The 17267-nt window shown below is 52.2% G+C and overlaps 1 protein-coding gene and 1 pseudogene across 1 annotated transcript; both read right to left on the bottom strand.

Annotated features, from left to right (window-relative positions):
• LOC132086157 (zinc finger and SCAN domain-containing protein 2-like) overlaps positions 1-17267 on the bottom strand; it is a 125505-nt pseudogene that overhangs the window by 63398 nt on the left and 44840 nt on the right.
• Positions 235-9892, bottom strand: LOC132086096 (serine/threonine-protein kinase pim-1-like). The gene is given in 8 exon segments (XM_059491556.1): positions 235-341; positions 590-766; positions 1409-1775; positions 1973-2023; positions 2147-2203; positions 2206-2760; positions 4792-4884; positions 9824-9892. Coding segments are annotated over 8 exon segments (1476 nt in total).

Genomic DNA, 17267 nt, shown 5'->3' with positions numbered 1-17267 from the left:
AGCTGTCAGGAAACCAGGACAAGCAAAACCAGCTGGGATGGCGGCCACCAGTGCTGGGCAGAGCAGCTCAGCTCCAGCACAAGGGCTGCGTGTTCCCATCCCATGACCCCGGTGCAGTGACACTGGCAGCACAAAAAGCTCTGGGTTCCTTTGCTTCTGACTGCCAAGGCACATGTGGAGTAGGAACTTACCAGGGCTCTGGATCAAAGTGTGCCTGTGGCTCTCTCCCTTCTTCTATGGCAGAGGAATATCCCACATCCAAGGATCACAGAACAGGTCTTCCAGTGTGGGTCTGTCCAAGGAGTTCACAGATAAACACCACCTGATCAGGTCTTTGCACTCTGGGGAGAAAAAGCAGAAACTGAAGGTCAGCCAGAGAAGGCTCCTGTCTGCTTTGCCCCACTATTCCCATGCCCAGGCCATGCTGGATGTGCTCAGAGCTGGGCCTAAACTTTCCCATCAATTCCCTTTTTTGGAGGAGAGCAGGACATGTGCCACCTCCTCAGCAGCTGCCAGAGCGGGATGCTCACGACCCCGCTGCTGGCTCCCAGCACTGGCATTCCCCCTGTGCCCAGACAAGAGGATCCACCTTGAGAGAGCCGTTGTGGCAGCGGGAGCTGGCCCCAGCTGAGGTTCTGGCCCCTCCTGAAAGGGTGCTCCCCGCAGACCATCTGGTGCAGCAGGATGCCCAGGGACCAGACCATTGCTGCCTCGCCATGGTACCAGCCAAAGTCGTTCCATTCCGGGGGGCTGTACGACAGTGTTCCTATGGAATACAGATGGAGTTCATCAGGGGGATGCTGCTGCTCCCAGAGCCTGGCCCCAGAATCCCTGCGCCTGCAGGGGCTGCATCAGGGGCACACAGGGTGACCACTGCCCTCTCGCCAGCACCTGGGACTTGTGCACAAAGTTAGGGTTGGAAAAGAAGCCTCTGATGCTGGAAGAGGGCAGCCCTGGCTAGGCCCGACCATGACATGCAAAGGAAAAACCCACTCCATGCTGGGGAAAAAACCTGCCCATATCCTCCCTGCCTGCATTGCCCCAAAAATATTATGAAGCCAAGGGAAACAGGGCGAGTGGAGCAGTCCAAGCCCTTCCTCTCATCTGCACACCAAAGTGGCTGGGGCACAGGTTCCGCCCTCCCTCTCTGCTACCCCCACCCACGGGGGGTTTGGTCAGGCTGGCTGCCCCAGCCCAGTCCCAGTCCTGGACAGAGTGGCTGGCAGAGGCTGCCAGCAGGGCTGGAAGATGGCTGCCCACCCAGCCCCGCTCTAAAGCAACTCAGCTGAAGATTCAGTGCCCTGACTGGCAGCAAAAGGGAGAATCCCCGCTGCCACAGCCAGCTTGGGCTGGGAGATGTTGGGCCATGAGATGTCAGCAGCGGGAGCACAGCCCTGTGTAGGCTCACCTGCAAAGTGAGTGTAGACTGTGTCCTGCAGGTAGGTGCCACAGCCAAAGTCAATCAGTTTGGCCTGCCCGGTGTCCAGGTCAACCAGGATGTTCTCTGGCTTGATGTCCCTGTGCAGGACCCCGCAGCTGGTGCAGTGCCGCACGGCCTCCAGCACCTGGCGGAACATCTCCCGCGCCTCCTCCTCGGGCAGGAACCGCCGTGCCCGAATGAAATGATGCAGGTCCTGACACTGCTCTGGCCGCTCCAGCACCATCACGATGCAGTTGGGGAGCTTGAGCCACTCCAGCAGCTGGACCACACCGGGGAAGCCAGTGGACACCTTGGCCAGCAGCACAACCTCCAGGGGTGCGCTGGTGCCGTCGGGCTGCGGAAGGAGCACGATGCCGTCAGTGGGGCTGATGCCGTGCCAGGCCTGGGGAAGCCCTCAGCCAGCCCGGGATGCCCTGCGCCCTGCGCTGGCCCCACGCCCGCTCTCCCTCGGGGCGTCCTGGCGGCTCTCACCGTGCCGGGCCCCGGCTCATCCCCGGCCGGCAGCCCCGGCTGCTGGCCCCGCTCACTCACCAGCTCGCCCCAGTGCCAGACGCGGTTCCGTGGCACCCTTTTGATGGCCACCTGCAAGCCAAGGGCAGCAGCGGGGTGAGCTCGCCGCCCGCACTGAGGGCCCCATCCTCCGCCCTCCGCCCTCCTCCTCCTCCATCCCCTCCTCCTGCGCCCGCCGCCGGCCCCGCCGCTCACCGGGGCGCTGTCCGAGAGCCTCGTGGCCGCGAAGACTCTGCCGAAGCCGCCGCGCCCCCCAGCAGCGATCCCAGCCGGTACCGCTCCTGCAGGGCCTCCTGCGCCGTCCCTGCGGGCGGGACGCGGCTGTCAGCGCTCGGCCCGGGGCCAGCAACGGCCCCCGAGCGCCCCTCACCCGCCCCGGGCCGGCCATGCCCGGGCGTTCGCTCCCGGGAACGCGGCACGGGAGGCTCGGGGCCGGCGGCCGCGCTGCCAAGCGGCGGAGCTCGGGCCGGGGAAGCCGCAGCGGAGGCGGCGGGAGCGGCCGCGCCGCCTGTGTGCTCCGCGGGCCCCGGGAGGAGCCGGAGCCGGGGCCGGGGCCGGGGCCGGGGCCGGGGCCGGGGCCGGGGCTGTGGCCGGGGGCGGGGCCGGGGTCGGGTCTGGGGCCGGGCTCGGGCCAGGCGGAGGCAAAAGGCGGCGATGCCGCCGCCGCCCCAGGCACTGATGCCCGCCCAGCAGCGCCACCGCCAGTACAGCCAGAGCCGGGTGGAGGCGAGACCGCGGCGGGCCGGCCGGGGCCGCGCACGGGGCAGCCCCGCCCGGGGCCGGGGGCGGGCCGGGGGCATGGCCCGGCCCTGCAGGGGAGAGGGAGGCGGGGAGAGGAGAGGGACGCCAGGCAAGGGACCCCGAGAGAAGGGTGCCCGACAGCGGGAAAGGGAGAGAGAGAGAAAGAAAGAGAGAAGAGAAAGAAAGAGAGTATTCAAAATATCTCTTTGCTGCTGCCGCCTCTGCTGCTGCCGCCGCTGCCGCCGCTGCAACTGAAGCACCGGGGCCGTTCCTCCCCGTGTCCGTTCCCCGCTCGCCCCACGAGCCCCGCGTTCGAGCCCCGCGCGCCCCGGGGACAGCCCCTCCGTCTGCCCAAACACGGGAACTTTGCAGCCCTGAGCCCAGATGCAGAGCCCTGACTCCTGCACTCTGGCACAGCAATCCCCTTGCTTGTTGCTGTGCATTGTCCTTGCTGAGCGTCAAACACTGTCGGGGCACCTTCCCTTGCGGTAGGATTCGTACCTGACCCCAGCACTGCACTTATATCTTCAGTGTTGCCTTCCTGTAAAAACAGAGGAAAGAAAACTGTGTGTGGCTCATAGTATTTTAGTGTGTCTAAAAATCACTAAGTCACCAATCTTAGAGGTGAGGTGCATCTGGAATTACTGGGATGCAACATAGAAAAGGGGAGCATAGAAATAAATAGAGGAAAACATCTTGGATTGTTTCTTTCATTTTCATTTCACTTCTGGAAAGCTGTTTCAGTTTTCCAGGAATCTTCTCCTGTCTGCTCTTCCCAAGAATCTCTCATGGAGAACAAGGTCAAGCTTCTGTCACATGATTTGCCACCAGGAAATTATGCCACTGGTGAAATTTGCATGATGACTGTTTGTGCTGGCTTAGGGCAAATTTTGGGAGGAAATCTCCAAAAGGGGTCCGTCTAGAAAGCAAGTTCAAATGGCCCCTCCCCCTACTAGTTCAGGAAAAGCCTTCCCTTGAGAAAAGTGAAAAAAACCCCAGTTTATTTAACAAGTAAAGTATTCACAAGCATGAAAAATGAATAATATTAAATAAAACCTCTGACAGTGGTGAAGAGATGGCAAATTCAGAAAGTCCTTTTTGTGGGTTGTAGTTGGCTCAATCAGTCTCTTCTATGTCCCGCCGGTGCTGGAATGCAGCGTCCCAGAGCTTGGTGGGCCACAGGTGTGAGCTGCTGCCGGTGTTTTTCTGGGTTTTCAGTCCAGAGCAGGTTTAAACAGTTCCAAGAAAAAGGAAAGCCACAGTCCAAGGAACTTCTCTTCCTAAGCTAGCTAAAACCAAATTGCTAGACCTGGGCTGTGAAGGCATCGAGAAATTTCCAAATCTGGGCCCTGGCGGTCCCAGCAAACACCAGAGCTGGATGATGCTGGTGCCAGAACCTGCAGATTTCCAAATTTTGGCTGTCTGTGCCAGTAAATTGCCGGACTTGGGCAGTGCCGGCACCAGGAAGTTTTCAGATCTGGGCACTGGCACTGCCAGCCAACACCAGATCTGGGTGGTGTCATTGCCAACGACAGAAATTTGCCAGATTTGGGCTCTGCTGGCACTGAGAAATTTCCAAATCTGGGTTCTGGTTACATGAAACACAAGATGTGGGGGTGGTGCCAGAGCCAGTAGCAGGAAGCTGCCACAGGTTTTGGATTTCTGTGCCAGCAAATTGCTGCACTTGGGCTGTGCCAGAATAGGGAAATTTCCAGATCTGGGCACTGGCAGTGCCAGCAAACAGCCCATTTCAGGCTCCAGGCTCCAGGCTCCAGGAAGGACTGGGTCTGGATGCCTTCCTCTTTTCTTTCCTTCTTTCCTTCCATCTTTCTTGGGATCGTGCTGCCAACAAACTCCAGATTGGGCGGTGCTGGCAAGGGCAAATTGCCAGGTTTTAGCTTTCTTTGCCTGCAAATTCTGGATATGGGTGGTGCCAGAAGAGGGAAATTGCCAGATGTGGGCACTGGCAGTGCCAGCGCATGCCAGATCTTGGTGCGGAATGTGCCGGCACTGGGAAATTGCCAGATGCTTATTTTCTCTGCCAGCAAATTGCTGGAATTAGGTAGTGCAGGCAGCTGAAACATTCCGGATCTGGGTACTGGCGGTGTCAGCAAATCCAAGATCGGGTTGCTGTAGGTACCAGATCTTTGCTTGGTTTTGACTTTCTTTGCCAGCAAGTTGCTGCACTTGGGCTGTGCCAGAATAGGGAAATACCAAGATCTGAGAACTGGCAGTGCCAGCAAACACCACATTTCAGGAAGGACTGGATCTGGACCCGTTCCCTCCCTGCCTGCCTCCCTCAACAAGGTGCCAGAGGGGCTGGAGAGCAGCCAGGCAGAAAGGGACCTGCAGGGACTGATGGACAGCAGGCTGGACATGAGCCAGCAGTGTGCCCGGGTGGCCAAGAAGGCCAATGGCTCCTGGCCTGGATCAGGAATGGTGTGGCCAGCAGGAGCAGGGCAGGGATTCTTCCCCTGTGCTCATCACTGCTTGGGCTGCACCTCAAGTGCTGTGTCTAGTTCTGGTGCCCCCAATTTAGGAAGGACATGGAGGGAGGGGCTGGAGTGTGTCCAGAGAAGGGCAACAGGCTGGGGAGGGGTCTGGAGCACAAGAGCTGTGGGGAGTGGCTGAGAGAGCTGGGGTTGTTTATCCTGGAGGAGGCTCAGGGGAGGCAAGGCGGTGTCAGGGCACAGGTTGGACTTGATGGTCTCCATGGCCTGTTCCACCCTTGCTGATTCTGGCATTCTCTGGAACCACCCTTGGAGCAGTTGCAGGAGGAGCCCTGGGCCTCCTCTTCAGAAGCTCCAGCAGCCCAGGTCCCTCAGCTTCTCGTGCCAGCCCCAAAGCCCATCCTGTCAGTCCTGCAGAGCCTCTGCAGCTCCTCCTCACTGCCCAGAACAGGGAGCCCCAGAGCCAGACACAGCAGCCCAGATGTGCCCCCCTGGCCTGGGGTGCCTCTGGCAAGGGAGCAGCACCAGGCACTGCAGGAGCCTGCAGACAATTGATCTGAAGGCCAAAGCTCCTTAGCTTCTTCGGAAAGAGCAGGAACAGTTCCTCATTCTAATGTGGTGGAGTGCTGGGCACCACAGCTCCAGGGGAGGACTGGACACAAGTTTGCTCCCACTGAGTGCTGCGATGGGTTCTGCAGGAGCTCTGGGCTCCTATGCTTGCCAGGCACAATGAGGAGAGAAGGAGCCAAGTGCACTGATGTGGGAAATGGTTTTGTAGATAGTTTTTAGAGCCTAATAGAATGCCCACACAGTATGAATATGTATATAAATCTTGAGACAAGAAATGGTAACTTAAAAATTTCCATGGAATAGGACAGATATTGTTGAGAGAGAAATGGAGCTAGAAAAAAGTTTCAAAAGATGGCCTTGCAAATAAGACTTTGGAAAAACAGAGCTATGAAAGATGCATTGTAGTGAGACCCATGAGGAGTAGTTTCAAATAATTGGCTTTAAGGCATCTACAACATTGCATGGCAAAAAGCTGATAGACCAAGAAACGCTTATAATGTATTATAATTAGGAAGTAGTTGGCTTCTGATTGTGATGGCGTGAATTAGAACATCTGTATTGTCTCACCCTTCTCATGAGACTGAAAATGGAATAAAAGTTTTTAAAACACCTCTCAATGTCACCATCTCTTGGTCAAGAAAAGAGTATTATCCAACACACTGACACACCTTTGCCTCGAGCATAACCCAGCCTGGACCAAACACACTGAAAGGTTTCCCCTTTGGCCCATGTCTCGAAACATCAGGTCTGCTGTTTGACAGCTCAGGTTGGTTTGGTGTCAAGGAGTTTCCTCAGAAATACTGGGTTTGTCTTCCTCTGTGCCTTCCCCTCAGCAGCCTTGGGGATGCTCCTGTGTGAAGCCATCTGTCTCACACAGTTTGAGACAACTTCAAACAGGATATTGTGCAATAAGTCATCTCCTCTAAAGGGTTCCAACAACCCCTTTCCAGCAATAGGAAATTATTACTGATATATGAAAGTGGAAAACCCCCAACAGTTTATTAACAAACAGAATCCCCCCATGACACGCGTTCCAAGAAGGCGCTGGGGTCTCGCTCGGAAGAACAGGAGCTGTCACGGAGCAGTTCCAGCAGCTGATGGAAGCTCGGGGACTCATCCGGTGTCGGCTTTCTCCCACGGCAGAGCTCCATGGGGCGGGCAGGGCAGTGAAGCAGCTGGGCTGGAGCCCCTCGCTGCCTTGTCTCCCCGGCGTGGCTCAGCTCACAGACTCTCGGGCTGGGAGCGGGGCCGCTCCGCTCCTGCCGGCACCGTGTCCCTGGGCTTGGACAAACAGTTTCCGGCCAGGAGAGCCCTGCACACTGCTCCACAGATCTTTCATATAGGCCCAAAACAACTCCAAACACTCTGTCTGCAGCAGCTTTTCACAAAGGGCTGCAGCAATCCAGGACAGCTGCAAGTGAGTGTCGGAAGGCTCTTGTCTTGTTCCTGACAGCAGAATTATTGATGATCTTGGGCAGTTTTCTTCAGATGTAACATGAGAGCTGAGTTTTTTTTTGTTAAAATACTTCTTGATGAGTAACAAGCCTTGGGAGCATGAGGTACAGGACTGACATGCAAAAGCATGAGCATATCCTCCAAAGTGGCCAGTCTAATTGTTCATTTTATTACTCTTGTATTTACTCCACATTAATGAGGAAAAGCAAGTACTGCTTGGAGGCAAAACGGGCATGGGATACACTCTGGTCCCTTGCAGTCTCACCAGGCTGGCAGTGACAAAGCAGGCAGTCTGCTTCATTGTGAACCACTACAGAGCTGCATCCCAATCTGGTTTAAGTGATGTGGTATTATTAAGAGCTCCTTTTCTGCATGAGACACAAAAAGGAGATTCCAAATGATCTTCATGCAAGCATGCAGTAAATAACTGCTCCTGCTGTCCTAACAGAGCATTTGCTTTGGCAATTACACTCTTCCCATTCATCTTTTGATGCAGACACCTCAGGTTTTCCCCCACACCCCTGCAAGGCTGGCAGTCGCTGTTTCCCATTTCCTGTTCTTCCCTAGAGATGGTGCAGTGGCTGCTTTGAAACAAAAAGCCCTGAGATCTGGACAGCTTGAAGGAGTATGAAATGCTAACTAAGTGCTCATATTGGTAACACCCAGGTCTGCACTGCCCAGTGCTCTGAAGCAGCAGCAGGACCATGCATCATTCCTGTTGGTGGATGTTCATGTTTCTGATGTGCAAGAGCAATGACTTTGAGGAGGGACAAAAATGCCCCTCTCCAAACAGTGGGTGTGCAAGGAGATGTGAAGTTTCACAGCCTTTTCTAGGATATTTTAGAAAGATCTAAGAGAATATTGTGGCATGGGGTAGGTCCCTAATTTTGTCTCCAGAGGAGTCCCCAAAGGGCACATTGACTCTGCTGCTGATGGCAACCCCATAAGCTCACGAACCAATTTTCCCTGCAATGTGCCACCCTGCCTGGGCTTTGCTAGGCTGGGACTAGACCCAGAGCCAAGCAAACACATGCAGCCAGGTGACATTGTGTAACATCAGAAGTTGGCAACCATGAGGACTTTGCTGTCAAAAGGTTTGCACTGGGCCCAGAAATGTTTTTCCCTAAGGCAAAGCAAATTGAAATGTGAAGTTCAAAAGCTTCAAATTACTATGAAAGGAAACTGCAGAATAATTTCTGGAAGTGCAGCATTGTCAATGATCATGCTGCCCACCAACAGCTGGAGCTGAATCCAGAATTGCTTCTTCCAGCTGTGCAGGAATTCATTCCACTGGCAAGCACTGGTCCATGGGAACAAATGATCCCCTAGCTCTGGGCTGAATGGCAGCCAGGCTGCAGTGCAGATTTGAGGAACCCTTGTCACTTGTTATTGGCCTCCCAATGCACTCATCCTTCTACAAACAAGGTGCAAACAACACAGCTGCACTGCTGTCCCAGGAAAAATATACATACAGGTGACCTTTGCCAAAGCAGTGCATCATTTCCCAGTGAAATACATGACCTCTTCTTACCTATGGAATTGTGATTGAAGTCACCTGTGAGCCAGATCTGTGGGAGATTGTAAAGGAGCAAAGCTTTGGGATTTGGGCACACTTCTCTTGGTTTCTTTGCTCAGGCCTTTGGTGAGCACAGAACACACCTAGGTAGAAAACCTTTGACTAGACAGGATCTTTTGGATCCATTGTCCCCCAAACATGTCAATGTGTGGCCCTGTTGTAATGCCAAGTAACAAAGAGCAGCACAAATGACACAAAGAAAACATGGCCAAAGAGGAAGAGGAGAGGCCCAATGAGGAAATGATGTGGTGAGACACTGGCACATTGAGTGAGCTGCACTCCCATAATCTCTAGGCTGGCAGGTCCTGGTCTCACATTCTCCTCTTGGTTTATTGGTTTTTTTTCATCATCAAAATGAAATATATAGAATTAAAAACATGTCATCAAAACATAAAGACAGAATCAAAACACATTAATTCAAAACTACATCTAAAGATCAGAACATATGTACATCTGTAACTATCAAGCCTAACGCATCAATCCTATTCTTCAAACACTCTCCATACAGGCGGCAGCTTCTTCCTGAGCTTGGAGGAAAGAGAGCTCTTCAGGACGGGAGGCGAGGACTTTGTGGGTGAGAGAAGTGTCCCAAGGAAACTTCTCGATAAGACTGTAACCAGTCAGATCTGCAAAGCGGAGACACAAAGTTTAACAGAGGCCACCATGCAAACCTAAAGCATCTGAAGCTCCATATTTCATGGGACACATTTCCTGGAAATGTCCAAACAGGTGCACAGGGAAACATGCTCCTGCTGGCAGACACTGAGGCAGGCTGGGGCAAAACCCTGAGCCACTTGCCCAGAGCTGGCACAGGCCCAGCCTGGCCTCTGGGCTGCCCTGGGACAGCAGGGAGCCCAGAGCCCTGTGCTCTCCAGGAATGGCTCAGCTGCACATGCACCCTCCTGCTCCTCTGCCTGCCCCACAGCTCAGCAGCCCCACAGCTCCAGGGGCACTGGCAGCAGCACAGCTCATTGCAGGGGCACATGCAGGGCACAGCTGTTCCCTGGCAATGTGCACAGCCTCTCTGGGCTGCCACAAGACACTTCCTGCCAGCAGAGACTGGCCCAGCTCCCCCCTCACCTTAGTGTGAGGCTGAGCCATGATTGCCTTCACCTTGTCCTCAACCTGGAGCTGCTTCAGGCCCCCCATGCCATGAGTAGGAAAGGCAATGGAGAGAGCAGGGGCAGATGCACACCACAGAGACCTGCAGCAGGATTGAGGCTCTTTTCACCCATGTATCCCCAAATCTGCAGAACTTTGGAAAACAACAAATGCAGGGAGAACACATTGTGGGCTATGAAGTTGCAGAATATCCAGCAATGCAGCCTATTTCTTCTGTGGGGCTTGGCAATGGATACATCTGAATGTTTTACCCTATTGCAAAGCTGAGGAAAGGGTGGCAGGCAGTTTAGCCAGCCTGTCCTGTCCTCTGTGGTTAGCACTGTGAAATACCAAACACTGCTCACAGCTGCAATTGTAATTGTCCCTCTGCCCACAAAAGCACAAGGCTCTATCCTTGGCCTTTGCAGGCTCTTTCCCTTCCCCATCAGTCACCACATCTAAGAAAATCTGACAGACTGGGAGAACTCCAGGGAGCAGCAGGAAGCTGAGTCAGAGGAGCTTTAGTTTGGGTATCAGGAAAAAGGGTTTTTCACCCAGAGGGTGGTTGGGCACTGGAACAGGCTTCCCAGGGCAGTGGTCACAGCACCAAGTCTGACAGGGTTGAAGGAGCATTTGGACAACAATCTCAGGCACTTGGTGTGACCCTTGGGCTGTTCTGGGCAAGGCCAGGAGCTGGACTCGATGGTCCTGATGGGCCCCTTCCAACTCCCCATATTCTGCACTTCTGTGATTCTGAGAAGTAATGGGCTGCAGGAGTGCAGAAAAAGGTGACAAGAGGAGAGAAGTGAGGTTGGTTGGAGAATCAAGTCACTGAGTCCACAGAAGATGCAAGATACAGGACCCTTCCCTCACACCATTCCCATTCTCTGTCTCATCCCTTCTCCCTCCCACACACACAAAGGTGAAGAACATCACTAAAAGAAGAAGAACCTACTTGGCTCCCATGTCCATGAGAGCAGTCATTGCTCGTGCAGGAGTCACATTCTCCACCATGATCCCCAGGCTCTGACTGGCTGCTTTCTGAACAAATTCTGGGGAGCTGGACACCATCTGGAGAAGGACCCGAGAACCTCATCCACCTCAGAGTCCATGTCCTTCTTCAAGGTCACAAAGAGCTCTCCCAGAGTGACAATGGCAGAGCAGGACACCTTGGAACCGAGGTTGGTCACCTGGGGAAGCCATGAGGGGAAACATAAGAATCACCTTGGAAAGAAAACCAGTTGCCTTCAACAGAAGTCCCAGAAAATGACAACACATCCCACTGTGTCCAGAGGAGCATACAAGGACAGGAAGAGCAGGAGAGCACAAGCACAGAAAGGCACTTACTCTGGCACCAATTTCTGGCTTCAGACCTGCTTACTGCAGGCGTAAATAAAAATTTCATTAAGTGTTCTACTTAACCCTTCTTAAATGTCCACATCTTTGTTTTTAGGCCCTTTTACTAGAAAATAAATAAAGAGCTGCTTTCAAATCATGAAGGAAAAAGTCATAAAGATAAAAGAGTCAGGTGCTCCTGTTCAAAAAAGCAACACCAGCAGCTGAAGTACTCAGCCAGGAAACAGAAAACACAGGCTCAGGTCTACAGAATAATTTGCAGCGTTGAATTACATCTTGGGCAGAGACTGGGACTCTGGCAAATAACATCATTAGTGTCTCAGTTTCTGCACTTGCACATTGCATTATGAAGGCACCACACTCAAAGATGAGTGTCAGATACCCGACCTGCCAGTCAATACAGCTGCATGTACCCACAGATCCTACAGACAGCTGACAGACATTGGAAATATCAGGTCTAAACCAGAAATGAAGGCAGACCCTGAGCACACATGGAGATGAACAAGCACATACCTACTCTACACACTGTGTATGAAGTAATTCAGAACAATGTTCTCACCTCGCTGGCAACTGCCAAGCAAACCTCACCAAGTCCACAAAGCAGGACCTCTGGATGGGACCCAGCCAGGTGCCTGATGGTGAAGAGTCCCTTCTCCTTCAGCTCCCTGAAAGGCTGAAGATTGATTTTTCTCTCCACCAAGGCAGCACCCTCTGAAATGACCAGGCTGGCATCTCAGTTGAACAATGGTAGGTGCTTTTCAAGGAGTGCTTAATGAAATCATGGAATGCGTTGCCCCAGGATGCTGTTGTTGTCAAAAGTATTCACAAACGCAAGAGGCAAAGAGAGGGGTTTTAGAGTGGCCATTCGAGAAGACAGCCTTTCTGAAACCTCTGGCACATGAGGCCCCTCTGTCACTGCTTCCTAGAAGCTGTGAGACCAGGCCATGCTGCTGTTTGTTGTCACCTCCCTGTACCTCCCCCGAGACACAGTGCCACCGGGCTGTTATTGGGGCATTTTCCTTCTTTGCCAGCCCCAGCAGGCATTCAGCAGGGAGAGTCTGCACTGCCACTCTGGAGCTGAGTTTCCACTCTGTGATCTCGGCCTCTCTATCTCCCCCTCCACTCCCCCTCACACATTCCCCAAAAAAGCAGCAGGATGTCTGCTGGGACCACCTCAGCCTGCAGGAAGGCCAAATGGGTCCTGGCCTCTCCTGACCCACAGCACAGCTTTCTTTCATCCCAGCATGGAAATATAAAAACTGTATTATCACATCACACAGAGGGCAAGGAGCTTTTTATTTTGGCTGCAAGTGTCCACAGGGCATTGGGGAAGAGAAGAAAAAGAGTGTTTTGCACCAAGCAATCCAGCTACTCAGGCAGGATGGTAGGAAAAGTGTCTCGGAGCTGCTTTTTAGGAATTTGGTGGTTCTGCTGAAGCTTCTGACAGAGCTGATGGGCTGATCCCAGAGCTGTGGAGAGTTCCTGGGAAATTTGTCCTTGGATATGCCTACGAATGCTCTCCCAGCCATGAACTGCTATCTGTGTCCTGTCCATATGTTACTGCCTTGACTGTTGAGTGTCTGAGGTGCCTCTTGAGGCTGCTATGGACCTCCTTCACCAAGGAATGGATTGTGATACAACATCCCTTTCTGCTTATGTTTGGGCACTGACAGAGCCTGGACCACTGTGCCTCGAGCTTGGGCTCTGGCCAAGCAAGATTGCAAATGAGAGCAGCTCATGGTCCTCAGCTCTTCCCTGCTGCTGGGACAGACAGACATGGCCATGGGGACAGAATGGAGCTGCCCCATCTGCCAGGGCACTAAGAAGGATGTGAATTTTTCTCTGCCCTGTCACCACCAGTTCTGCCTGGGCTGCATCCTGCAGTGGGCAAAGAGAAATCCAGCGTGCCAACTCTGCAGAGGAATGATAGAAGCTGTTACGTTTTCTGAGTAGGATGAACAGGACTACATACAATTTGCCATCAGCTCCCCCAAACAATTGCTAGAGTCCAGCAGGGAGAGAGCCTGGCCCTCTGTGAGAGAGTCTGTCAGAATTTTCCCTCATCTGCCTCATGATTGTCCTTGGGAGACCACTGAAGAGAAGACCCCCCCCTGTCTAGAATCTGGCTCTGAAGGAGAAAAGTCACACGCCACAGGCCCTGAGACCTGAAAGCTCAGTGTTAAGCTACTGTTTTCACAAGTGTGTTTGCTGTATGCTAAAAAGAGGGCACCATGCCCCGTTTGCAACAATAGCAGCTCTGGAAGCTGTCCCACCTCTCGGCCTGGCTGGACTTCTCCTGAGTTTCAGGTGGTCTCCCACAGAAGACCCTCACCTGTTTTACAACCACTGTGACAGACAGACTGAGATGTAAGACGCTTCCCCACCAAGGACTGAGACATGAAACTCCTAAAAGGCCACTCTGCTCCTTCCAAGGACTGGGACTGAAACCCCCATCCCAGGGGAGGTGTGTGGGGAGGCAAGCTGACCGAAGTGAGATGTTTGCCTGCAGGTTGTGACCACTGGACCGAGAACACAATGGCTCTCATGTACTGCTGAGAACATAGACTACCTGTTACATCTGTTCCCTATTGTATCTGTTTCCCCCCCTCACAATTTTCAGTAATAAAAACCTCTGAGTCAGCTAGAGCCTTTGAGATCTCCCCAGCGTAGCAGGCAGATCCTCGGCTGGACTGGACCAATACACTTCGTCTCTGCGTTGGTAGCTATATCCCCTCTCCCTCTCCCCCTCTCTCTCTCTCTTTCTCTATCTTTTTCTCTCCCTTAATCCCTCTATCACATTTTTGCTGTAGTTATTTCAATAAAACCACATTTTATTTGATTATCACTGCAAACCCCCTGGTACCGTGTTGGTTTTTGCACTCTGAGATCATTCCTACGAACCATCAGGTCATCTGTTCACTAGGACGGATCCTGACACCCCCTTGCTGAAAACAACCCCCAAGACCCTGTGATGGCTGCTCCATCTTCCCCACAGGGAACACTGTCCCCAGCTGAGCAGGGGGCTGCAGGGCCAGAGCCTGTGGATGGCCTCCTGCCCAAGGTGTGGGCCGAATTTTTCAAATAACAATGCCATCTACTGGACCAAAGGTGGCCCTGGCTGCAGCAGAAGCTGGAGGGAATAGGCCAGCACCAGAGATGGCTGGTTAAGGAATTCATAGAGCAGCATCCTGCACACCCTCTGTGCCTATGGTCAAGTTGCCAAAACCTTGCTGCCAGTACTGCAGCTTCTCCTCTGGAGCAGTCTGAATTGCTGCTAGCATAGTCCAGGGTAAAGAAGCCAAAAGGACCTTTGCATAATCTCCACAGATGTTTTATTCAGCTGTGCAGGGAGATGTTCAGGTCCCAGCACCCACACACAGAGGGTCTCACTTTGTCTCCACAGGGGCCTGGGGGCTGACCCTGATCTCGGGGCAGTACAAAGATAAGGGGGCCAGTGAGGGAATAGGGAAGGTGTGGCTCAGGAACACAGGAACAGACACAGGAACAGGGGAAGGAGCCAATGGGGTCTAACAGCTCTTTGAGGGAAGCTTCTTGTGCCTCCCTAGACCAGGGAATGCCCTCCCAGGGTCTCCACAATTCCTCCTGTTTTATATTATTAGGAAAGCTTCTCTGAAGGATCAACTGAATCAACACAAAATGACAAAAACCATCAAAAGCGCTCATAGGACAATTGTTCAAAATTCAAACAATTCTGAGCTCCCAATGTGTCAACAAATTTCTTGGAGTGTCTTAGATCTGGCAGGAGGGATGCAGGGTTTTCTTAGCACAGTTTATCAGGAAACTGAGTCATACATACTGAACCTCTGGTCCATGGCCTCCTCACTGCCATCGTGCAGCAAGGAGGCCCAGAGGCTGCTGTGCTCTGGTCCTGTCAGGGATGAACACAGTGGCTCTGTGGCCAGTGCCACCTTCAGCTCCAGCAGCTCACAAGAGGAGACTCCTTCCAGAAGCTCTGCTGGCTCCAGTGTGGCAGACCAGCAGAGCCCACTGGAAGCCACCCCCAGCTGCGCCCATCATCACTGCAGAGCAGGAGCTGCCCCAGAGGAGCCGTGGCAGGAGCTCATGGCAGTGGCAGGTCCCTGTGCCCGGTGCAGAGCCACAGAACCTCGGCTCCTGCCTGGGACAGGGGCTGCTCACCCTGGTGTCCCACCGAGAGCAGGGATCCTGGGCCCCAAACTCTGCCCAGCCCTGCAAAAGGCCACCCCGCCAGCAGTGCTAGCAAGGTTCCTACAGCCATTCAGCCAAATCAGTAGAAACAAATGTCTCTTCAGCTGACACAGTCTCTGCACACAGCTTTCTCCCCCTTCTCCTGGTGCCTTTCCCTGACTCCATCAAGAGCTGCAGGAAAGGCTGTGTGAGCCATGATGATGGAAGAGCTACTGATAAAAACACTGGGGTGATGCTTTCAGAGGAGTCATGAATGGAAGACTGACCAACCTTCCAGCCAATGGTATGCAAAAAGATTCCATTCCTTAAATAATTGACTGCAATAAATTAGTAAAAAGAAAGATACGGAAACAAAATAAATCTCCCACAGCTGCTGACTTCCTCAGGCTCCATGGTCTATGTTTTGCTAGACTTACTTCATCTAGGCAGAATATTAACCGCCCTGACTTGCTGGAGACTGACCACAAGGTCTCATCTGTGGTGGGCAGTCACTGAAATTAGCTCAGCAGAGGCATCTTCAGCTGTCCAAGTGTAGCAGAAATGCATATTCTCTGCTTCATGACTGTGTGGCAGCAGCTGCTGGTGTGGATTTGTCAGCGTTGCTTCATGGATTACTCCTGGGAAGGAATTGTGTGCACAGGCACAGTATGATGGCTTCGATCTCCTCTAATTCCTCCAATCAGAGGATGGCCAGAACTTTTAGGCAAAAAGCATCATGACAGAATAATTTACAATATTCTCCAAACTACTCAAGTGGTTTGGATTTTCTTACTGATTAGGTTCAGTTTCTGGCCTCAAGAAATTAGTCCAGAAAGAACAGGCAAAGCTCAGCTTGCAAGTTAGAGTGCAAGTCTTTAATCTGCTGGTTTTGCAGTGTGTACAAACAACTTTTCAACATATTTGCAAATAAATCTCTTAGTTCTTTCTATACCTATCCAGAACCTGACTCTCTCCTCATTTTATTTTGATTTGAGATCCAAGCATGATTTATTTCTGGACAGGAAAGTAAGAACCAGCTGAAAATACAGACTACAAGTGTGAATCTGTACTGCAGGAACTGAGCTGTAGCTTGAAATTAAAGGCAAGAAGTGATGCTATGGTAAATGTGAACATCTAGTGCTGACATAGGAGCCTTCTGCAATGCTCCACCAACCCATGGTTCACATTGCTACAAACTCTCTTTCTGGTGTTACAAAGAGTGTTGAAGAGCTGGCTGTAAGTAAAAAAAATAGCCAGAATGATATTTTTTGTTAATATGGCAGACAATGACTATCTAATAATTCAGAGCTCATAGAAGTGAGTATTCAGATTTCCACTTAGTATGTGCTGGCAGTTTTAATTTGAAATCAACAGGTTTATCCAAATCAAGTTATCCATAGGAATTAATTTGCTCTATGATCTGACTGAAAATGCCTCATTGTCTGATAAGTTTAGTAGAAATTTGCAAAGTCAACAGTCCACAGATTTTCATTTCTTGTTTAGTGGCTATTCTGCAGGAAAGCTTTTACAGACTAATCAGTTTGGATGTAATTAAAATGCCAGTACATTTCATCTAGCCATTTTGGTATTAGAACAAAACCATATGACTGCACAGCCTTTTAAAAATATTTAAAAAAAAATTTTCAAATCAACAGTCTGAGTAGGACTCAGAATAAAAACTCTACCAAACTTCAACTCCATTGGAAGATTCCCTTGTCACCCTGTGAATCAACTCTACATTCACAAGATTAAAAGTCCCACTGATGGTGGTTTTGGTATGGTTAGGAATTGGGGAAGGGTCTTCTTCCTTCTCAGCTCCATGCTGCAGTGCCTTTGGGATGTGGCCTGCTGGCCGTTGTTTGTGCAGCCCTGGTGTTTCTCCATGAGGCAGAAAGTGCAA

Source organism: Ammospiza nelsoni, chromosome W (assembly GCF_027579445.1).
Source record: "Ammospiza nelsoni isolate bAmmNel1 chromosome W, bAmmNel1.pri, whole genome shotgun sequence".
Classification (NCBI taxonomy): domain Eukaryota; kingdom Metazoa; phylum Chordata; class Aves; order Passeriformes; family Passerellidae; genus Ammospiza; species Ammospiza nelsoni.
This window is presented reverse-complemented; position numbering and strand designations above follow the sequence as displayed.